Below are 24904 nucleotides of genomic sequence, written 5' to 3'. Positions count from 1 at the left end.
TCACGTACTCAGTGGCAAGGTGGGATGGCCCAGAACCCCAGAGTCACAATACTGTGCAGCACCAAAGGCTTCATGGCCTTGCACACCAGGATGACAACTGCCCCCACAGTAGATTTCACAATTCTGAACTGATTGCCCACAGCCCAAAAGTAGTATGAGGCTGCAAGCTTCCAGAGCATGATTGCTAGATCCTTTTCCATTGTCAAAGCAGTTCTCATTCTGGTGTCTCTGCACTGGATGGATGGGACATAGCCTCCCACATCTCAAAATTTTGCAACCACTGCTGATTGCCACAGATCTGTATCACAATGTGATGTGTTCCATCACTCAGTGCTTGTTTCTTGGTCCCTGAAATGCTGATCCACTGTGTGGAGCTGATCAACAAATGTCTGAAGCATCCTGAAGTTTCTATGCACTGTTCACATCATTCACTTATCCTCCTCAGAGCATCCTGTCTCACCTTCATCAAAGCACCACTGGTTGCTGTTACAGTGGTAGTCACTGAAGTTCTGCAAATACAGAATAATCCCATGTCCTGTCTCTAAAACCAGACACGAGAGCTCCGCATATTTCTAATAGCGAGATGGCAAAGAGAACAAAAGCAGTACAAGGAACAGTAGGAATTTTTAAAAAGGCATGAAGATGATCATCTAGAAGAAGCTTTAGGGAATGGAAGAAAGGGAATTGTGGGAACTTAACCCCAAGCTCCCATAATTCCCTGAGTGAAGTGCAGGTGTTCCACAATGCATTGCAAAAATGTTCTGCAAAGCACTGTGCTGGACAGTGATGTAGAGATATCAGGATGCTAATCCATGGCGCACCACGGCTTCTGCCAATATAACCTCTTATATGTGACACCAGCAAAAATAGCCGAGAGTGCATGTATTTTAGCAACATAGCAACATCAGCAACTGCAAGGCAGCAGAAGTTCTGGTGACAAAACATTCTAGTGTAGAGATGGCCTGAGCTGAGTTTTTAAATATAAACAAGAGCAAGACCTGGTGTATTTTTAATACCTAGGCTGCTTGAATCAGAAAATAATTTTAGGAAAAAATGTGCAGGTTTACTTAAGAGTCTTTAGAATAAGTTGCAAGGACTTTTCATTCACTAACTACAGTGTGAAGAATCATAAGCATGCTTCACATCTGCTATCCCTTACATGTAAGGCAACTTATATTTATCCATCTCCTTATATGCAATTATAGTGAGCAATACAACTGAGACACATCTAGCCCAGTGTTAAATAGGTAATGATGAATAAATTACTTCTCTGGGGCACTTCTTTAAGCACCTATTAATTTGCAGACTATAATGTCAGTTTTGCCTGTTTTGATCATCCACACACGTCTTACTTTCTGTCTCCATTTTTAGATTTTTGGATTTATTGAACCATAAATACTAAGGTTTCAACGAAAAACTACTCATTAAGCACCAAAATTTCCTGTTACACTACTATATTATGTATGCAGATGGTACAATGTAAGAAGTTCTTCAAATAGAACATTTTCCAAAAAGGCAATTAAAACATATATTTAAGGCATAAAACTCATAATAAATTCAGGCTGTGCATGGGACTGAACACATTCTAAGCTACACCGTACTAGTGAGTGAAAAAATACTCCTTTCTATACTCTTGGCTTTCACAGCATCAATGCAATATAGTAGGTGCCATCAATTACAAAGTAGTTTCACAGACTGCACATACCAGTCTTTTGTAGATGATCTTGGCTTGCTGCAAACAGAGCTTCTTTTCAAGGCTTATTGAAATATCAAAGAAAGGGAAAACATGTCTGAAACTGACAGCTGTAAAATCCAGTAGCAGTATCTTATCTAAGAATGAAATCATACGAGGCCAAGATACTCAGGAAAGAACTGAATAGATAATAAAAAGGACAGCTGTACAAGCACCATCTGGGAAACCACTGCTTACTGAGAACTTGTGACACAATGCAAAAAAGATGACCTTTGGTCAGGGATATCAAATATCAATTCAAAGGAGAAATAATTCATTGTAAAATAAACTCATTAGTTAATAGAAGGCACGTCAGCAAAAATAAAATCTAAGCAGGGTGAAAACTGAGCCCAAAGAAACATTTCTATGGATTCTCTCAGTTTTTCCATCCAATTCATAAGAAAACATTAATACCACACACAGAAAGATGGAAGGAGAATATAGTAACAATTTAAAAACAGCAACAACGTTTTTTGGGGGTTTTTTTGGTTAATAAATGAAGTTAAACATACCTTTTCCAGAACTGCATGATCCACTAAACACATCAGTTTGGAACAAATGTCAGGTGCCTAGTGCAAGAGAGAGCTTGGAAAGTTATATTTAAAAGGAAGTGTGACCTCATTAAATGAGATCACAAGCAGCCATTTGAGAATCTTTGTGTTCTTAAAATGGTCCATTACTGAGAAATAATGTATTTAACATCAGTTCTGTGAAAGACAATTGTTCTAAAGGCTTAGATTTTCAGAGCGTTTATGGTCACAGCCACCACTCTATTTTAGGACACTAAATTATATGTTCCCACCTCAAAAAAAATAAGAGAACGGGATCAGATGTGACAGAGCAAAATGTCTTCACAAAAGAGAAACCACAATTACTTTAGTGTTCAGAATGAACAAAAATGGAAAGATGCTAGTTAATACCTTATTGGAATGCTGTTGCTTTCCACCATGTAATAAGAATTATTTCAGAGGAAAGGTGAAGTGTATTTGGTAAAGATAGTTTTCCTAGACTTAAGGTTTTTCATCCCACAGATTGAAAACAATCTACATTAGCATATATGTCTAAAATCCAGTGGTCAGAATTACCATTTTTTTTAGAGCCTAAAGATATTTTTTTAAACTATTCTTCAATGTGATAACCACAAGATACATAAAGAGCCTTACATTCCAGTCTCTTCTGATTTGCTCATGTCAAATCTCTATTCTCATTTTGGCAGCTCTAACTAACAGGCACTAATATTGCTCTTTACTGTAAACTCAGACAATCCTCACAAGTTTTTTTTATTATGAAACCCACCCACGTTGAAAAGCATGTCAGGGTGGGAGTGGTTAACACGGATTAAAATGGATTTCTGCAAGTGCTACCAAATAAGTAATAAACCAACACTGATCTGAAAGAAGTCTTGTACTTGTATTAGTTTCCATCCTCATTCAACCCACTTATTAATGGCCAAAAACTAAACATGAAGATTTTAAGTTAGAAAAACTCAGCAACAACTCTGGCAGTCTACATTATGATTTCCATGGATTTGATCAAAACATCATTCACATGTCATTCTCTCTCTCTTCATAGTGGAGATCTTTCACCATATTATGTATAAAAAAAATGCAAAGTGAGTTGACAAATGGCTATAAAGTTACAAGACTCATTATATTCCATCCGTTATCTTTGGATCGCAATTATTCCTAGAGATATTATTCATTTATTCTCTGTCAGATGGATGGACAAATAAATGGTTTGTAAATATTTTAAAAGTCTGCAATGCACAGAGGAGTCGCAAAGAGGACATTCCAGAAAGTCTAAATACCTGCTGTAAAATAAGGCTTTTAAATACTGTAGAGAGGAAGAAATACAAACTGGTAGTGTCCAAACAGGTTTCATGTCTTCAGGTAAGAGGTTTCCTTGAAGGGGTCCTTCACAAAATTCCAGTACTTTATCTTCCATTTGATAAAGTTCTGTCTGTGGATTACTAACATACTCATCTCATGACCTTAGTATCTAAGTAACAAGATGAAGGCTATGAAACAAACAAATGCAATCTTTAAAGATTTTAGAAGTGCTGCCCAAAAAGGAAACAACCCACTAGTTGGTGAATTTATCCAGGTTTTAGCTAGCCAGGGGAAAACAAAAAACACCATACCACTCACCAGTAGACTAGCTCCAGACTGGAATAAGTTGTAAGGATAAAGAATACGTTCATAATGAGCACGGATGTGTGAACCCACTGCCTTGCCTGGAGCAAAACCCATTCTGATGGCTATTTTCGTCCATTTTCTCTCCTTACAGACTAAGTCAAATCCACCTTCTTCTGCAACTAGCTATAAAGGAAAAATACAATGGTCACATATACAAAAATAAAATCATTAGTGTATAGAGATCTACTGCTAGTAAAAAAAAAAGTTACAAAGGGAAAAGTATTTGCTATTGCAGCTGCTACCATATGCAATAAATACTTTAAATACAGCTTTCACATTAAGAGAATGCTGTAGCTTAAATCCTTTAATTAGCTAGTCAGAAAACTGAAAGACCTCTGAAAAAGCTCATAGATTCACAGATTCCAAGGCTAGAAGGGACCACTGTGATCATCTGAACTCTTGTATAACACAGGTCACAGAACTTCTCCAAAATATTGCTTTACAATACGCACCAGAAGGGAAGATTAGATGCAGGTTTATAGTTCAGTCTAGTTGGAGGATTCTCTCAGGCTGCATTTCTAAGGCTGTACTACTGAATCAGCTTTCCAACACTACTTTTTAGTGCAATATAAACAGTTCTTGTCTTGAATCCATTTCACAGAATATGTCTCAAGGAGTTTAATCATACATTAAAAACGCTTCCAAACACAAAAACTCTATTGAAGTAGCTTACTAAAGATGACTTGACTTCAGTCTAGGAACAGAAGTAATGTGGCATCTTTTGCAGGAAAAACTATTTTAAAAAACAGTCTTACCCTATTAAGTTGAAATAAATCCAAGATCTTCCTCTCTACATGTGGAATTTTCAATGTACATCCTTGGAGCTCCCAAAACTTTGCAATCTGGTCCAGAAAATTCAGCTTCACACGGGTCTGAGCCTAACAGAAGACAGTGTGCTTTCAATAATGCAGTTCAATTTAGCTTCTACTTTCCAATGTTTTCAATATTAGAACATCTTCAAGTTCAGATCTTTGGTTATGTTCCAAAATCCCTCTTTAAATGTATTTGCACCTAGTATAATAAAGGTAGACATGACTGGCTTCCTTTCATTTTTGTTTACTTGGGAAAGATGCTGGATTGACTGCATTGAAATTGAAGTTCTCCAGATATCTAGAAGGATAGCCTTGTCAATGTGTTTGAACTCTATCATAGATGGATCACATTTGTTTGGGAAAGGAAACTTCTGTCTCCACTGGGTCTTTGGCATCCCTGCTAATGTCACCAATTGTGATTTCAAGATGTATCTACCATTTGAAGGCCATGACTGGAATCAGTTATTTAAAAAAAAAAAAAGAGACTCGCTATTCAATCTTAAGAGCCAATGTCATCTCCTCTATATTCCCTGTGTTAGACCTGATCCATTCTCAATAATGATGTTCACTGGCTCTATGTTAGAAAACCTATCCTCTCCAAAAGACTAGATCACTGAGGCAAGAAGCACAGAAAAGGATCTATACAGTGGCAAGCCTTCCCCACTCATAGATGTGCACAGGCAATGGTGAGAGCAACCTTATGCCTCCTTTGCTGGAGTAAGAAGTTGCACCAGTCCCTCCAGTAGTAAATTCTCTAAGTAGGTCCCTGAGCATTAGAGGGCTGGGGTGACATGGCATGCCCTCACAGGACCCCTTCCTATACCCCACCCGCCCAAAGAGCTGCAGCTTCATTTCTGATGCAGATTTGTGGGTTTACCCAAATACAAATTAATGAGAGTTACTGCATAGATTCATTTTCTTCTGTGAGGGGATTCATCTTTCAAGTCATCTTCACAAATTGTCTTTAAAAGTTACTGAATCTACACTGTATTGGACACGAATGCTTCAGTGAACATTTGAACTGGTCAAAGAAACAGAACCTTTGGCTACCAAAAGTGCTTTCTCCGCTACCACATAATGCATTTGCCAGTACATGTTTTACTGCAAAACTAGCAACCAGTAACTTAAAATAAATAAATAAATAAATAAATAAAATCACACTCTGAATCAGACAGGTAAGTCCCAGATGAATAATGGTCCAAACTCTAATACAACCCTAATTCTATCAAAAAAACCTTTTTTTTAATTTTATCATCACAAAGTGCCTACAAGAACTGAGCTGTGATTCATTCCTATATTAGCTGGAATCAAAGCTATACCTTTGAGCTTAGAAAACATTTGCTGATATTTTAAACCCTTCATTGTTTGGAATTCTCTCTTTGAAACTTAGAATAAGTTGTTATCCATACCAATCTGGTCCACTTCCATTTGATAAATTATTCCACTCTCAAAAAGAACTTTAACATTACATTTCTGCAGACTTCTGTGTTTAGTCACTACATCTTCACTAACATCAATGAGACCTGGTACAGAGTTACTTAAAATTCCTTCTGTTCGTTCAGCAGCATAGTATGAAATAGATCTTCTACTCTGGGCTTTTCTGAGAAATGGTAATACTATTTTAAAGTTGCAATGAACTTATGAATCCCACAGAACCCCACATATGAAATTGCCCTCTTGTTGACTATGCCTGCTGAGAATCAACTTTCCATGGCAGTTTTTAAAGATTTAAAACTCATGTCAGTTTTTAAATGCCTTTTGGCAAAGGGAATAGGCACAATCAATGCAAAAATAAACGTTTTTAAATTTAAAAGAAGTTTTCAAAAATTCAGACTAAGCAACTGGCTTCAATGTGGTGAATCGAGTGAGATAATGCAGGATTTCATTGTTTGGCCAACAAGTTTATCATACTTAATGAGATGCTATTACATACAATTCTTGGAGACAAAGTGACAGAAAATGACTAAGGGCACAGCTACACTAGAGAGTCTCCCACCGACAGCGCTATCCACACCAGTAATTATGTCGCTTGGTGGAGTGATCTATTCACACCCCTGAGCGACATACGTTATGCCGAATAGACTATGTCTACCCTGAAGTTTAAGAACATCTTCCTGGCTCATCACCAGTGTTCCCTCTAATTTTTCCCACGCATGTGCGGCATGAATTTTGTTATGTGCACCAATATGTAGGTAATTTGTTATTGGCGCACATAAAATTCATATGGCGAGGGTGGGGCCGAGGGTTGGGGTGAGGGGGGAGTGAGGGTTCCAGCTGGGGGTGTGGTCTCTGGGGTTGGGATGAGGGGTTTGGGGTGCAGGCTGCCCTGGGGTTATGGTGAGGAGAGAGGACTCCCCCAAGCTCTCCCCCGCCACAGCAGCACCTGGGCGGGGGGTGGGGGGGAAAAAGGCATCTCTCCCCAGCTGCAGCAGATCCAGGCCGGGGCTGGGTTGAGGCACCTCTTCCTGGGCCAGGCAGGTCGGGGGTGCTTAATAGGCTGCTGTGCAGTTGCGCAGCTTAGACGGAATTAAGTTCATGACTAGCTGTCTATTCCCTGCATATAATCCCTTCACTGCCTCCCTTTCTCCACCACAAACTTATTGTCCTGACCTTCAAAGCTCTCCATATAAAAGCCTTCCCTTTTCTGAACTATTATCTTTCCAAGAAGCTGAGTCCTGCCAGTTTCCCTCTGCTATCTATGCCAGCCTTGGCCACCTGCTTGTCTACTTCTCCCACAAGCACCACTGCGCTTTGTCTCCTGCAGTCCCTTACTCCCAGTGGAAAATTCTAAAGCCACCAGCTTATCCTCCCTCACGTCCCTCCTCAAAGCTACACACCTTAATGCATAAAGAATACTGCCCTCTCAAAACAGCAAAGCAGGAGATGAGATATTACTGCTACTGACCAGCTAAAAATTGCCCACAGAATTAGTCCATGCTAAATTATATTACATTTGTTATCAACATCCTTCCTCACCCCTACCCACTTGTCTTATTTTTATGAATGTAAGACCTTCAGGGGACTATATGTTTGTACAGTGCTTTAGCACAATGGGAGCATGACCTGGTTGAGGTCTCTAGGCACTACTGCAATACAAATGTTAAATAACTAGGGCTGCTGATAAATTGCAGTTAACTCACGTGATTAACTCAAAAAAATTAATCGTGATTAAAAAAATAATCACAATTAATCCCAGTTTTAATTGCGTTGTTAAACAATAGAACACCAATTAAAATTTTTAAAATATTTTTGGATGTTTTTCTACATTTTCAAATATATTAACTTCAATTACAACACAGAATACAAAGTGTACAGTGCTCACTTTATATTATTTTTATTACAAATATTTGCACTGTAAAAATAACAAAATAGTATTTTTAAATTCACCGCATACAAGTACTGTAGTGCAATCTCTTTATTGTGAAAGTACAACTTACAAATGTAGATTTTTGTTATTGTTACATAACTGTACTCAAAAAACAAAAGAATGTAAAACTTTAGAACCTACAAGTCCACTCAGCTCTACTTCTTGTTCAGCCAATCACTAAGACAAACACTAAGAGTGCTATAACATGAAATATATGTCAGAATGAGGGTAAAACAGAGCAGCAGACATACAATTCTTCCCCCAAGTAGTTGAGTCACAAATGTAATTAACGCATTATTTTTTTAACGAGCATCATCAGCATGTCTTCTGAAATGATGGCTGAAACATGAAGGGTCATACAAATGTTTAGCATTTCTGGCATGTAAATACCTTGCAATGCTGGCTAAAAAAGTGCCATGCGAATGTCTGCTCTCACTTTCAGGTGACATTGTAAATAAGAATTAAGAAGCATTACCCCCCATAAATGTAAACAAACTTGTTTGTCTTAGCCCTAGTCTACACTACAAGGTTAGGTTGAATTTAGCCGCATTAGGTTGATTTTATAAGCAATGCGGCTACACAACCAACCCCATTCCGTCAACCTCACGGGCTCTTAAAATCGACTGCTGTACTCCTCCCCAGCAAGGGGAGTAGTGCTAAAATCTACCTTCCTGGGTTGAACGTGGGGTAGCGTAGATGCAGCGTTCTGCAATTCAATGGTATCGGCCTGCTATCCCAGAGTGCTCCAAAGTGACTGCTCTGGACAGTGCTTTCAACTCCAATGAACTAGCCAGGTACACAGAAAAAGCCCTAGGAACTTTTGAATTTCATTTCCTGTTTGGTCAGCGTGGCGATCTCAGCAGCACAGGTGACCATGCAGTCCCACAATCAGAAACAAGCTCCAGCATGGACAGAAAGGGAGACACTGGATCGGATTGCTGTATGGGGAGAAGAATCTGTGCAGGCAGAACTCCAATGAAAAAGAAGAAATGCTAATAAAAATGCCAAAATCTCACAGGGCATTGTGGAGAGAGGCTACACCAGGGACACACAGCCGTGCCACGTGAAAGTTGAGCTCAGGGAAGCCTACCAAAAGACAAAGGAGGCAAATGGTCGCTCCAGGTCAGAGCCCCATATATGTCGCTTCTATGATCAGCTGCATGCCATTCTAGTGGGGGACCCTACCCCATCACTGTCTGTGGACACCTGCAAGGGGGGAGTCTCACACAACACACAGGAGTAGTTTGTGGATGAGGAAGAGAAGGAAGAGGAGAATGCGCAGCAGGCAAGCGGAGAATCCGTTCTCCCCAGCAGCCAGGACCTTTTCATCACCCTGGAGCCAATACCCTCCCAAGGCGGGTTCCCCGACCCTGAAGCCGGAGAAGGCACCTCTGGTGAGTGCACATTTGTAACTACACTACAGGGGTTAAAAGCAATTGTGTTTAATGTTTGATTTGCCCTGAAGAATTGGGATGCATTCGCGACCAGTACAGCTACTGGAAAAGTCTGTTAACGTGTCTGGGGCTGGAGAGGAAAATCCTCCAGGGACATCTCCATGAAGCTCTCCTGGAGGTACTCTGAAAGCCTTTGTAGAAGGTTTCTGGGGAGGGCTGCCTTATTTTGTCCTCCACAGTAGGACACTTTACCATGCCAAGCCAGTAGCAAGCAGTCTGGAATCATTGCAGCACTAACCATGGCAGCGAATGGTCCTAGGTTTTGGTCACATTCATGCAACATTTGGTCTTTATCTTTCTGTGTCAGCCTCAGGAGAGTGATATTATTCATGGTCACCTGGTTGAAATAGGCAAATTTTTGTAAGGGAACAGTAAAAGGACCCCGTTTATGCTGGGCTGTTTGCACTTGGCTAAAAGGGATCATCCCAGAGAATAGCCATGTGGTGGAGTGGGGGACAGGTGTGTGCTGCACATTCACCCGAAAACTGCAGCCTCTCCTTTTAAATGGCAAACCCAACTGGCATTGCTTGCTATGGGAAAGGAGGGCACTGCAGTTAGAAGCCATTCCCACATGTTATGAAGGCGGAAGAAGCCAACTATAGCTGCCTGGAAACCAAATTCTGTTGCCCAGACATGTGTGATGTGTCACTATACCAGCAGGCGCTCAATATAAAAGGCAAAATGTGACCTTATACCTAAAGCACATGGGCTGTCTGCTGTGAATTGCTTGATTCACTGTGAAAGTCTCCCTTTTGTTCTCAGAAATGTATCTTCTTAAATTTTATTCTCCCTTTTTAATCCCCCTGCAGGTGCAAATGTTTATATGCTCCCCATATCATATCCGTCCTTGAGGTTATCACAGATTAGAAGGCAAAAAAAACAAAACAAAAAAAAAACCTGCACTCGCGATGACATGTTTTCAGAGCTCATGCAGTTCTCCCACATGGATAGGGCACAGCTGAATGCATGGAGGCATTCGGTGGCAGAGGCCAGGAAAGCATACAGTGAGCATGATCAGAACACGCAGGAGGCGACGCTGAGGCTAATGTGGGAGCAAATGGACATGATCAGGCATCTGGTGAAGCTGCAGGAAAGGCAAGAGCACAGACCGCTGCTATATCCATTGTATAACCACCTGCCCTCCTCACCAAGTTCCATATCCTCCTCACCCAGATGCCCAAGAACACGTTGGGGGAGGCTCCAGGCACCCAGCCACTCCACTCCAGAGGATGGCCCAAGCAACAGAAGGCTGTCATTCCAACAGCTCTGATTTGTGGTGTGGCTACAATAAGCAATGTGGCCTTGTCCTTCCCTCCTCCCCCACCCCACCCGGAGTACCTTGTCAGTGATCCCCCCCCCTTTTTTTTTTTTTAAAAAATAATTAAAGAATGCATGGATTCAACACAATAGGGACTTTATTTCCTTTGCCAGCTGTGGTCAAAGTGGGGAGGGGGATTGGCTTACAGAGAAGTAAATTCAACAAAGGGGGCGGTTTTGCATCAAGGAGAAACACATACAACTGTCACACTGTAGCATGGCCAGTCATGAAACTGTTTTTCAAAGCCTCTCTGATGCGCAGCGCGCCTAGCTGTGCTCTTCTAATCGCCCTGGTGTCTGGCTGCTCAAAATTGGCCGCCAGGGGATTTGCCTCAACCTCCCACCCTGCCATAAACATCTCCCCCTTACTCTCACAGATATTATGGAGCACACAGCAAGCAGCAATAACAATGGGAATGTTCGTTGCACTGAGGTCTAACCTAGTCAGCAAACAGCGTCAGCGAGCTTTTAAAAGTCCAAAGACACATTCTACCACCATTCTGCACTTGCTCAGCCTGTAGTTGAACTGCTCCTTACTACTGTCCAGGCTGCCTGTGTATGACTTCATGAGCCATGGGAGCAAGGGGTAGGTTGGGTCCCTAAGGATAAGTATTGGCATTTCAACATCCCCAATGGTTATTTTCTCGTCTGGGAAGTAAGTCCCTTCTTGCAGCTGCTCAAACAGCCCTGAGTTCCTAAAGATGCGAGCGTCATGCACCTTTCCTGGCCATCCCACGTTGGTGTCAGTGAAACGTCCCTTATGATCCAGCACTATTGACTTGCAGCACCATTGACAAGTACCCCTTGCAGTTTACGTACTGGTTGGCAAGGTGGTCCGGTGCCAAGATAGGGGGATGCATTCTATCGCCCCACCACAGTTAGGGAACCCCATTGCAGCAAAGCCATCAGATTTGCCCAATCTGAATTGATTCCAGACTGACCGGTAGCAGTCAGTCGTTGCAAGCTTCCACAGGGCTATTACCACTTGCTTCTCAACTGTGAGGACAGCTCTCATCTCGGTATTCCTGCACTTCAGGGCAGGGAAAAACAACTCAAAGTTCCAGGAAAGTGGCCTTATGCATGCAAAAATTTTGCAGCCACTGGGAATCATCCCATACCTGCAACACTATGCAGTCCCAGCAGTCTGTGATTGTTTGCTGGGCCCAAAATCGGTGTTCCACTGTATCAACCTGCTCCACTGTCGCCATGATGTCCCAATTGACACATCCTGTGCTTTCAGGAACGTCTGTGTCCATGTCCTCCTTGTGCTGGCGTCTCCTAGCCAGGTTTTGCACATACCGCAGGATAATGCACGAGGTGTTTACAATGCTCACAACAGCAGCACTGAGCTGAGCGGGCTCCAGACTTGCCATGCTATGGCGTCTGCATGCGTAACCCAGGAAAAAAGGTGCGAAACGATTGTTTGCCATTGCTTTCACAGAGGGAGGGAAGGAGGGGAGACTGACGACAGGTACCCAAAACCACCCGCGACGATGTTTTTGCCCCATCAGTCATTGGAAGCATAACTCAGAATTCGAATGGGCAGCAGGGACCGTGGGATAGCTACCCACGGTGGACCATCCATGAGTTGATGTTAGCCACGGTATTGAGGATGCTCTCCGCCGACCTACTGCACTTAGTGGGGATGTACACAATCGACTGTATAAAATCGCTTTCTAAAGATCAATTTCTATAAAATCGACTTAATTTCGTAGTGTAGACATACCCTTAGTGACTGGTTGAACAAGAGGTGTAACTGAGTGGACTTGTAGGTTCTAAAGTTTTACATTATTTTGTTTTTGAGTGCAGTTATGTAACAACAACAAAAATCTACATTTGTAAGTTGTACTTTCACAGTAAAGAGATTGTGCTACAGTACTTGTATGCAGTGAATTGAAAAATACTATTTTGTTTATCATTTTTACAGTGCAAATATTTGTAATCAAAAATAAATATAAAGTGAGCACTGTATACTTTGTATTGTTATAACTGAAATCAATATATTTTAAAAAGTAGAAAACATCCAAAAATATTTAAATAAATGGTATTCTATTATTGTTTAACAATGCGATCAACCATAATTTTTAATCACTTCACATCCCTATAAACAGTAATTAAAAAAAACAAACTCCACATCACATTTCTCACCATATTTTAATAAACTGTATAGTCGTTTAAGTTTTGTTCCAAAGCAAACAACTTTAGCACATATTTTCACTAAATACTGCTTCCTTTCTACAGAGATTCTGAAAATATTAGTTCTATTGGGCTTGATTTCCAGAGGTATCATAGAATCATAAAATATCAGGGGTGGAAGGGACCTCAGGAGGTCATCTAGTCCAACCCCCTGCTCAAAGCAGGACCAATCCCCAATTAAATCATCCCAGCCAGGGCTTTCTCAAGCCCGACCTTAAAAACTTCTAAGGAAGGAGACTCCACCACCTCCCTAGGTAACGCATTCCAGTGTTTCACCACCCTCCTAGTGAAAAAGCTTTTTCCTAATATCCAACCTAAACCTCCCCCACTGCAACATGAGACCATTACTCCTCGTTCTGTCATCTGCTACCACTGAGAACAGTCTAGAACCATCCTCTCTGGAACTACCTCTCAGGTAGTTGAAAGCAGCTGTCAAATGCCCCCTCACTCTTCTCTTCTGTAGACTAAACAATCCCAGTTCCCTCAGACTCTCCTCATAACACATGTGTTCTAGTCCCCTAATCATTTTTGTTGCCCTCCACTGGACATTTTCCAATTTTTCCACATCCTTCTTGTAGCGTGGAGCCCAAAACTGGACATAGTACTCCAGATGAGGCCTCACCAATGTTGAATAGAGGGGAACAACCTTTTGCTTCATTGCACATCCTAAAGAATAAACTACTTTGAACATATTTACTCCTTCAAGTGGATTCTAATGTTAATGGCATCAGTTTCTGACTCTACCTCCAATTCATTCAGCCTCTGGATTCGTGGAGTAAAATGAAGTTTATCGACATCACATGCAAATGGTGGCTGCCAGTCCTGGGGAAAGAGAAAAGCTTCAGTAAACAGAATAGGAAAATTCAATACATTCTTTGTGTTTACAAGCTAGATACACCAAAAGTTAAAACAAAGCCAAACCCAAAGACAGCCTCACTTCTCCATTTCAAATATGAAGAAATCTAGTATTTTCCCCAAATGATCTCACAATACACAAACACTTCAACACACACATATTCACACACTGAAGGTAAGAAAAAGCAAAGCACTTTACAATGCTGTCTTCTAAAAATTGGAAGATTTTTAATTTCAGGTTCGATTCTTTTTGCTTTCATTCAGAAATTATGTTCATTGTGTCTTTAAATAGATTGTTTTGACATGTAATGAAATAGGTCTTCCACTAATACTCTGAAACTAAAGATGTGACTCACAAAGATTAGCCTTTAATCTCACAGACAGACATACACACACACAAATTAAAAAGAAAAGAGTACTTGTAGCACCTTAGAGACTAACACATTTATTTGAGCATAAGCTTTCGTGAGCTACAGCTCACTTCATCAGATGCATGTCACAGAGTTAGGACGTTCACTGTAACTGCAAGGTCACATTCCAAAATGGGCAGGCATCATATGTCAGTTAGAGATCTTGTCTGTCAAGCAGAAATAGTAGGTGTCCTTGGCAGAGCCTACTGTGCCATTTCCTTCATACAGGAAAAGACCCTTGTGGTGGAGAGAACATAATTACAACCTCCAGACACAGCCTGTTCCAATGTTACATATGCCACTTATTTGCTTTTTCCTGTTAGGAATTTTTGCTCTCAACATATAAATTAAACAGATTCACTGGCCACAAAAACAACTGCAATGCACAGTATTGAGTGTATTCCTGAAAAGGCAATTAGCTGGAATCAGAGACTTTTAAATGCTCAGGAGAAACACAAGCACATCAGGTAAACAATTTCTTTGCTTCTCACACCTCATAGACTTTAAGATCAGAATGGACCATCGTGGTCATCTAGCCTGAGCTCCTGTACATCGCAAGGCCACAAAACCTCACCCAGCCACTCTTGTAATAGACCCCTCACCTCTGACTGAGTTACTGAAGTCCTCAAATCATGGTTTTAAAAGACTTCAAGTTACAGCGAATCCACCACTTACACCAGTTTAAACCTGCAAGTGCCTCAGACCCCATGCTGCAGCGGAAGGCAAAGAGTCTCTACCTGATCGCCAAGCAACAGCAGCTATGTTGTCAACCAAAAATAACTACTTTAGGAGTATTTTGTTTAAAAATATTCAGAAATAGCTGAAATATATCTAACAAGAAAACACAATACACGCCACCACTCTTACTTCGACAGAGATCATCTAAAGTTGGTGGGTAGCATTTACCTAAGATTACAAAGCAATAATATCTCTCAGACCGCTAACATTTATCACATGCAGTGTAGTTATACCCATATGTGTCTAATATCCTGGGACTGACATATATATCACAGCCAGGTGGGTGCAGTAATCTCTCTTATTGGACCAATAAAGAGATTACTGTCACACCAGCTGGCTGTGATATATATGAGATGAGGTGGGTGAGGTATAGTGTTTATTTAGAAGAGCCAAATTTAGCTTAGTTTAAATCTGATACCAATTTCTTATATATCAAGGTATCTTTTTTTTTTTCTCTGTAACTATAGAAGGATAGTAATAGTAATAAGAACTTCTGATATTGAAGTGACACAGTATCAGGTGTCCAGGGAAGATCATATTTGCCTTTTCCTCAATGACTCCTTGTGGACTAGTGTTGGATCATATTAAAGAAGTTCTGTATTAAAATCACAAATGAGTTTGATTCCCCAGAGTTTAAATTCCAGGGTATTACTAATGAAGAGCTCTCTTGGTTTTTGGTGCTGTTTCTCTCCCTCTATGTGTGAAACTTGCAAGCTGCTAATTGTGTTAGTACATTCTAAGGCAGAGTCTGTTCTCAAAGCAATTCACAGAGAGAGAGACTCAAAGCAATACTCTAACAACAGAAACAGCACCCAGAGACTCCCCGCCCTTTTGTTGTATTAACAATTGTGATTAAAATAGAGATAGAGGATGTATGTGGATGGATGCTTGGTGTGGATATAACTGAATGATCAGGGAGGTGACAGCCTAAGAATCCAGTGTCCATCGGCTGAAGAAGGCGTCAAGTGGAAATAACCAGAGGACCGCCCCCCGGAGGGCAGACTGGAATCCACCCAACAGCCTCAAGAATGGGAGAACCAAAGAACAAGATAACATCTTGGAGCCGTCAGGAATGTGCTATCTGTTGATTGATTCAGCAACAGCATGATGAAGCAATTCCCATAGACTGGCATAGGAAGAAATTCCTATAAAAACAGACTCTAAAAAGTGAGAACTTTGGAGTCTGATTCTGCAAACCAACTTCCACGAGCATCAGATGAGCATCTGACAAGGCCCTGCTCCCTCCTCATGTCCAGGCCACCTGGCCAGTGGCTTGGCATGAGCAACTCTAAGGCTGGTAACTATGATAACAACCTTGCAGAACCTGTGTGTGTGTGTTTGTATGAATGAATGTGTGAATAAATATGAGATTGAATGGAATGTTATAGCTATAACTAACTGCTTACTGAAAAGGAGTACTTGTGGCACCTTAGAGACTAACCAATTTATTAGAGCATAAGCTTTCGTGAGCTACAGCTCACTTCCTCAGAGGAAGTGAGCTGTAGCTCACGAAAGCTTATGCTCAAATAAATTGGTTAGTCTCTAAGGTGCCACAAGTACTCCTTTTCTTTTTGCGAATACAGACTAACACGGCTGTTACTCTGAAACCTGTCATAACTGCTTACTATGATTCTTTCTGTATTCACAATAAATGTGGTATTTTGCCTTTTTCCCTTTAATAAGATCCTGCTGGGTTTTATTTTATTGGTATAACACTAGGCAATACGGACATAGGTAGTATGTTTGTTTTTTTAGAGGGAACATTTAACATGAAAACTGTAATGGTCTCAAACCCAATCTCCATAGATTTTCAAGACTTTTTCACTATTACAGTGATGTCACATGCAATAGGGTTTCTTTACTATTATTACTTTTGATTTATACCCTTAATTTGGCGCAATTGTGCAGCATGAGAAGATCATGTCCAATATCACACAGGAAGCCTGTGGCAGAGCCAGAATGCTGAAAAATTGGAGCTAGTTCAGGAAGAGCCACAAGAATGATTCATAATGAGGAAAACTCACTTACAATGAGGTAACTTGCCAGGGAGCAGATTTCTAATATTAAAGAGCTCTTTGTTAGCAGACAAAGACAAAGATCCAATGGACTGGAAGCTGAAATCACCAAAGTCCAAAGTGGAACTAAGGCTATGTCTACACTTGCCATTTAAAAGCACAAAAAGTCCCTTTTTTGCGCTAAAACCAAGGGAACATCTACACTTGTTAATGACTTTTTGCAGTGAAACTCAGAAGTTTCACCGCAAAAAGAAAATCACCTTCATGAGAGGCATACAGCTCTTTCTGCACTGTTGTGAAAGTGAAGACACGTGCTACCTGTGTAAACACCATTTAGCCTCCAGAGGATATCCCACAGTTCCAAAAGTGACCACTCTGGCCAGCATCTCCTCTGACGCCAGGTAAATGGACATCCGCCCCTCCCACTGTAAGCCCCAGGAAGTTTGAAACTCCATTTCCTGTTGTGAGTGCTCATCTGCCCAGGTGACCATGGCTGTTCCACATCCCAAACGATCCCCTGCTTGGAGCAACGCTGAGCTACTGGACCAGATCAGTGTTTGGGGAGAGGAGGTTGTGCAGTGCCAGCTGCATTCCAGCCATAGGAATTTCAATACCTATGAGCAGACTGCATGCAGATTGCAGAAAGAGCATAACAGGGACACCCTGCAGTGCAGAGCGAAGGTGAAGGAGCTGAGGAACGCATACCACAAGGCAAGGGAGGCAAACAGAGTCTGGTGCTGCACCACAAAGCTGCTGTTTTTACAGTGAGTTGGATGCAATCCTCAGTGATGACCCCACCTCCATTGCAAAGAGCCCAGTGGATACTTCTTCATGTCTGGAGTCAGTGAAAAGTGGCCCTAGCCAGGAGGAGGAGATCACAGATGAAGAGGAGGCGGCTGAGGAAGCTGTGGAGCCCATTGTTGTGTGCACTCAGGACCCCTTCTCTACTCTGGAGGTGTCTAGCCAGTGTGAGTGGCCACTGGCTGCTGAGGCAGAGGCAGGAGAGCAGAGCTCTGGAAAGTTGCTTTGCTTTGACAATGCATAAAGCAGGTTGAGGGCACAGAAAAGTACTACGATGGCTGTGTTTGTGTGCTGGGTACCCTCCCTTCATGCTAGCCCTTTTCAGAATGCGTGTATGCAATAAACCTTCTAACCCTGTGTTCCCTCACCATTGCTGGGTCCTTGTGCATCATGGATGCTTTGACTTTTGTCACCAAGAGAGTGATTTCTTACCAGTGGTGTATTGCAACATACACTGTGATTTCTGTATGTATGTTTCACAGCAATGTGTTGCTTTTGTCTCCTCAGAAAAGACTGTGGAAGACCCACCCCCCACTGTAGCAGACCGTCTGTGACGTATAAGAAAGCAACCAAGATGCACTAGGGCAGACGTGTTTTATGAGGTGATTCAACACTCCCAAGAGGAGACACATGATAAAAATAAATGGAGAGAAACCATGACAAAGTGGAAAGAGGGAGAGAACTGAGACCGAAAAGAGAATAATGCTTTCTATAGGGAAGCCACAGAGAGGCTAAACAACATTCTGGAGCGTCAGACAGATATGTTGCATTCTCTCATTACACTGCAGAGTGACCTGATTCATGCCTGCCCCCCCTTGCAGTGGGTGCAGAATTCTTTCCCATGCACTCCCCAAACTCCCACTGCACATTCTTATAGGCTCGCTGTAAATTTTTTCCATTCCTCGACAATCCACAACCACAGACAGCTTGTCAAGCGACAGCTGGAGTTATACACAGCTGTAAGGTATATGGGTGTTTTCTCTGTTTTTAAAATAAAAGCACAAATTTTTCAAAAAGAAGCTTTATTTGTGTGTTCACATTTCTGTACATGTCATCACAGCTACAAGTCAACTAGCACTTCATCTTCACTGACGTTACATACAGAACCGCCATGTAGCACAGCACATGCCGTTAACACTTCCTTTCCCAAGCACAGCAGCAAAATTTAATGATTTTCATTTGCAAAAACTTTTCCCTCAAGGCATCCCGGATCCTAACTGCCACACACTGTGCCCCTCTAATAGCCCTGGTATCCACTAGCGCCTGCAAAACCATGCAAAAGTACCCCTTACGATTTATATACTCGGTGCCAAAGTGGGCCGGGGCAACAATAGGGATGTGCGTACCATCTATCGCCCCTCCACAGTTAGGGAAGTCCATTTCTGCAAAGCCATCCAAAATGTCATGCACATTACCAAGAGTCACGGTCTTGCGCAGTAGGATGCGATTAATGGCCTTGCACACTTGAGTTACCATGGCACCAACGGTCGATCTCCCCACTCCAAACTGGTTTACAACCGACCAGTAGCTATCTGGAGTCACCAGCTTCCACAATGCGATTGCCACACACTTCTCTACAAAAAGAAAAGGAGTACTTGTGGCACCTTAGAGACTTCTATAGTGATTGCAGCTCTCAGTCTGGTGTCCTTGCAAAGTAGGGTCTGGGGAAAGCTCAGCACATTGTTCCACGAAGGTGGCTCTCCACATCCAAAAGTTTTGAAGCCACTGGTCGTAATCCCAGACATGCGTAACAATATGATCCCACAACTCTGAGCTAGCTTCCCTAGCTGTTCCACAGTACACAGCTCCTCAGTTAATGCCAAAAGCAATCAAATGTTACTTCTTTCAATTTCAGGCAGCTCATCAGGCATCTCTGACTGCAGCTCTCTTTGCAGGTTTAGGAACAGCTGCACTGCCAAGCGTGATGTGCAAGTGACAACTATCAGAGTAGTGGACAGGAGTGCCAGATCCATTCCTGCTTGTAGATGTGGCAGGGAAAAAAGCCAGACAGCAGGGGGTTTTAAAAAATGCTGCAAAAGAAACAAGGAAGCAATGGGGCTGCTGGGACACGAAGCAGTGCATCACAGGGCACTGAGCAGGGACCGGGACCCAGAATGCCTTCCGCTCACCTCCCTTCCCACAAGACCTATCAAGTGAGCTGCACTGTGGGATAGCTGCCCTATAGCGCTGCTCTCATCAGCAATGAAAGTGCTGTAATGTAAACATTCTCTGATGCCTGAGGAATTAAGTGAGTACACAAACCAGCGCTTTTCTTTCACCGGTTCCCTATCACCAATGAAATTTACAGTGCAAAAACTCTGCAAATGTAGACATACCCTAAGATATAAATGGGTAATTAACCATTGCACAGATTCCCAAGGGATGGCAAGATTTGAAGTCTTTCTAAAAGATATGATCTAGTTTCATTCCAGAAATCTTTGAACTAGATCACTTAGCTAAACTCTAAGGTCTGTAAAAAGAAAAGGAGTACTTGTGGCACCTTAGAGACTAACCAATTTATTTGAGCATAAGCTAGGGTCTGTGTTATGCAGGAGGTCAGACCAGATAATCATAATGGACCCTTCTAGCCTTAAAATATATGAAAGGGAACTTTTACACTAAGATTAAATAGAGAGTTTGTATCATTTGAATGTCTAATAACCTATACATACGTCAAGAGCAGCACTTATTCTAGGATACAAACAAAGCTGTCCATCGTCTCATAGGAATAGCATATTGACAAGTTGCATGCATGAATCCTAGAGTTCTATACACATTCCACAATGCCTATAATAGTCCTGAGCCAGTTGATCAGTTTCAGGGAGCTCCTGCTTTTAGCCAGCCAATACTTAAATACTTCCTGTACAACTCACCTAGTCACTGTAAAACTTCTCTCCCTGGGCTAACCGTACAGTCTGTGATGATGAAAATTTCTGTTACTTAATAAAATTACGCAACACCAGAGAGCCCAAACTGTCACTATGACTGACTTTCTACAGTTTGTAGTTTTTAAACCAGAGGGGCCTGAAAAATCATGACACTTTGACACTGAAATCTTTTGGGGGCAATTTTTAACTGATACTCTGAAACTATTTAATGAAGTTTGTTTATCAAAAAAAAAATGGTTACCTACCTTCCGGAACTGTTGTTCTCCAAGATGTACTGCTCATGTCCATTCCAAGTAGGTGCCATATGCACAGTCGCTGGAAGGTTTTTCTCCTAGTGGTATCCGTTGGGTCGCCTCAGATGGTCCCTGGAGTCGCACCCTGCCGACCCTCCACCTCTTCAGTTCCTCCTTGCCAGCTAGGGTAGGCAGATGGGTCTTGGAATGGACATGAGCAACACATCTCAATGAAGAGGAGTTATGGAAGGTAGGTAACTTTTTTCTTCGAGTGCTTGCTCAGGTCAATTCCAAGTAGGTGACTCCCAAGCAGTTGAATAGGAGGAGTCGGAGCTCATTGACTCGCGGATTGCAGCACCACTCTGCCAAATACGGCATCTTCTCTAGCTTGCTGTGTAATGGTGTAATGCAAAGTGAAGGTGTGGCCAGACGACCACACTGCTACCCTCCACATTGCTACCTTTCGATCCAGATCCCTCCTGGATCGAAACCTGGGCCAGGAATGCTGCAGAGGCGGCCTAAGCCCTTGTGGAATGTGCTGTCAGCACTGGAGCAGGTACCTTTGCCAGGTCGTACCATGCACAGATACAGGACGTAATCCATGATGAGATTCTTTGGGACAAGATCGGGAGGCCCTTCAATCTGTCTGCTGTGGCCACAAAGAGCTGAGTTGACCTGCAAAATGGTTTTGTCCTCTTGATGTAAAAGGCCAATGTTCACCTTACATCCATAGAACGAAGTCTTCGCTCTCAGTAACTGGCATGCAGTCTTGGGTAAAAGACCGGGAGGAATATGTCCTGGTTCATGTGAAATTGCAAGACTACCTTCGGAAGGAAGGCTGGGTGAGGACAGAACAGGACCTTGTCCTTGTAGGAGACCAGGTTATGGAGGCTCGGATGTGAGGGCCTTAATCTCAGAAACCCTCCTGGCCGATGTTATGGCTACCAGGAATGCTACCTTCCAGGATAGATAGAGCAGCAAACATGTGCTAGGGGTTCAAACAGGGGCCACATGAGTCTCCATAGTACTAGACTGAAGTCCCAGGGAGGAACTGGTTGTTACACTTGAGGGTACAGCCTGACCAGTCCCTTGAGAAAGCGGCTGATGATTGGTGAAGACTGATCAGCTGGTGACCTGGGGTGAAATGCCGAAATCGCGGCCAAATGGATCTTGATTGATGACACTGACAGCCCTCACTATTTTAGGTACAAGTAGTCCAGAATGAAGGGTGCTGATGACTGTGTAGATGACGTGCCCTTTGCATCGACCACATAGAGAATCTTTTCCACTTAGTCAGGTACGTGGCCCACATGGATGGTTTTCTGCTGCCTAGGAGGACCTCTCCAATGGGTCCTGATCATTTCAACTCACAGAAGTTTAGCCGTGATTCCATGCCATGAGGTGGAGAAACTAGAGATTCAGATGCTGAAAGCAGACATGGTCCTGGGTGATGAAATCTGCGCCAAGGGGCAGACCAATTGAAGCCTCCACTGACAGGTGTAGGAGTGTGGTGTACCAGTACTGACACGGCCAGGTCAGAAGTTATCTTCTTACTGACCTTCAGCAACACCTTGTGTAGGAGTGGAATTGTCAGGCCCCTCAATGGGAGGAGGAATATGTCTGCAACTGAACCCAGGCTGTGATTCAGGAAGGAGCAGAACTGCAGGCACTTCCTGTTGTGTCTTGTTGCAAACAAGTCTACATGGTGAACTCCCCACGATTGGAAGATTCTGTTCACAATGTTCGGGAGAATGAACCACTCGTGGTTGGAGAAGGACCTCCTGAGGTGGTCTGCCAAGTCATTCTGGGACCTCGAAAGGTAAGAAGCCTCAAGATGTATTGAGTGAGCTATGCAGAACTCCCACAGTTTGAGGGCTTCCTGACATAGGAGTGTGCTCCACCCTGTCTGTTTATATAGAACATTACTGTTATATTGTCCGCCGTGACCGATACACTTCTGCCCTCCAGGTGCACTACTCAGAAGGTCTGGCAGCCTAGGCACACCACTCTCAGCTCTCTGACATGGATATGTAGTGAGAGCTCCACCTGGGACCAGAGGCCTTCAGTCCAGAGACTACCCGGATGAGCTCCCCATCCCAGACACGTCCGTAACTAGGGACAGCGAGGGTTAAGGTCTGAAAAAGGGCACTCCTCCGCAGACAGCCTGCATATTCAGCCACCAAAGGAGGAACTCAATTACCCAATGGGACCACTGTTTAAGTGATTTCAGTTGGATATACTGAAGCCAGCCAGGCTTGAAGAGGTCCGAGTCACAGTCTTGCATACTATATGGCATACGTGCAGACAGCCATGTGACCCACAAACTGCAGGCAGTTCTGTGCCGTGGTAATGGGGTAGCTTCTGAGGCCTTTTATGATGGCACATATAGCCTGGAATCGGAACTCCAGAAGGAACACCCAGGCTTGGCCCGAGTCTAGTACTGCCCTTATGAACTCCACCCTCTGGATGGATGACAGGGTAGACTTTTGTATGTTTAACAAGCCTAACTTGTCGAATGTTGACCGTATCAAGCCAACGTCCGCCTCTACCTACTCCCTGGTGTGGTCCTTGATCAGCTAGTCCTCTAGGTTCAGGTAAACCTGTACCTTCCACTTCCTCAGGAATACAGTGACACTTGATGAACACTCAAGGGGCTGCTGATAGGCCAAAAGGGAGGACCGTAAACTGGTAGTGGATATGGCTAACTACAAACAATAGGAATCTTCTGTGTCCTGATATAAAAATATCCATCCTTCAAATCAAGGGCAGCATACCAGTCCCCCGGATCCAGGGAGGAGATAAAGGAGACCATGTGGAACCTCAGCTTCTTGATGAATCTGTTGAGGTTTTGCAGGTCCATGATGGCACTGAGACTGTTTGGCTTTCACGGTCAGGAAGTAGAGGGAGTAGAAACCCTTGCCCCTTAGCACTTGAGGGACCTCCTCTACTGCTCCCACTTTTAGGAGTGTCTACAGCTCTTGGATCAGAAGTTGCTCATGAGAAGGGTCCCTGAAGTGGTAAGGAAGGAGACAACTAAACAGTAGGGAGTATCCCAGTCATATCATGTATAGCACCCAGCAGTCTGAAGTAATCTTGGCCCAGGCACAATAATCTCGGCCCATGCACAATACAAATGGGATAAATGGTCTTAAAAACACTGGGGTGATAGATCCAGTACTTGAACTGGTGCACTGTCCTCAGGCACACTCTCAAAAGTTCTGCTTCAGCCCAGATGGCTGCTTCACAAGCCCAGGTCCTTGGGTGGATGGAGGAGGAGGAGGACACCTTATCCTATAATTCCTGCCACACTTCCTGCTATAATCTTGCCAAGGTTGAGATTGATAGAAGTGAGGTAGGGGTTGTGTTTTAAGGGTTTCCTCTGAGGAGCCAGGGTATGGAGCCCAAGTGACTTGAGAGTCTGTCTGCTTGGAGAAAAGGGAAAAGCCCAAGAAGGACGGTCCCATATGGTCTGTATGGTGCCATGAGGGCTATCAGCTCCCTAGCCACCTCAAATGTTTCCAGTGGGGAAGGTAGCTCTAGTATCTCTCCACGGCTCTCACTCGGAAGGGAGTCCAGTGGTACTGGACACAATTGACCTTTCAATGGGACCCAAGTCAACGATACTGCTCTGAGTAATACAGAGCTTGAGTAGCTTGGCGCGGTCAAACTCCATTCAAGTCCTTACACTCTGCTGGCCTCACCGTAGGCGAGCACCCGATTAGTCGTCTTTTGCTTCTTGCAAGGCACCAGTTATTGGGAGTGGTGCCACACATTTCCAGGTGGCTAAATATATAATTAATGCCAATCAACATGGTTTCATGGGAGGCCAGTTTTGTCAAACAATCTGGGTTTTTTGTGTTTTAGAGAGGATTAAAGGTCTGATTGATACAG

At 42.9% G+C, this 24904-nt stretch overlaps 1 protein-coding gene across 4 annotated transcripts in view; it reads right to left on the bottom strand.

Annotated features, from left to right (window-relative positions):
- The window catches only part of KDM5B (lysine demethylase 5B), a 178815-nt gene that overhangs the window by 131578 nt on the left and 22333 nt on the right, over positions 1-24904 (bottom strand). For 2 of the 4 annotated variants that reach the window (XM_084611399.1, XM_084611398.1), the window contains exons 2-5: positions 13818-13895; positions 4683-4805; positions 3880-4050; positions 2245-2301 (exon numbers count right to left, since the gene is read on the bottom strand). In XM_084611399.1, coding sequence (XP_084467525.1) covers positions 2245-2301; positions 3880-4050; positions 4683-4805; positions 13818-13895 — 429 coding nt within the window. The remainder of the gene's footprint in view (positions 1-2244; positions 2302-3879; positions 4051-4682; positions 4806-13817; positions 13896-24904) is intronic. The other 2 variants (XM_084611400.1, XM_084611401.1) reach the window with 1 other exon arrangement.

Source organism: Lepidochelys olivacea, assembly GCF_965140295.1.
Source record: "Lepidochelys olivacea isolate rLepOli2 genome assembly, chromosome: 21".
NCBI classification, from domain to species: Eukaryota; Metazoa; Chordata; order Testudines; family Cheloniidae; genus Lepidochelys; species Lepidochelys olivacea.
The sequence above is the reverse complement of the archived record's forward strand: the minus strand, read 5'-3'. Positions and strand labels throughout refer to the sequence as shown.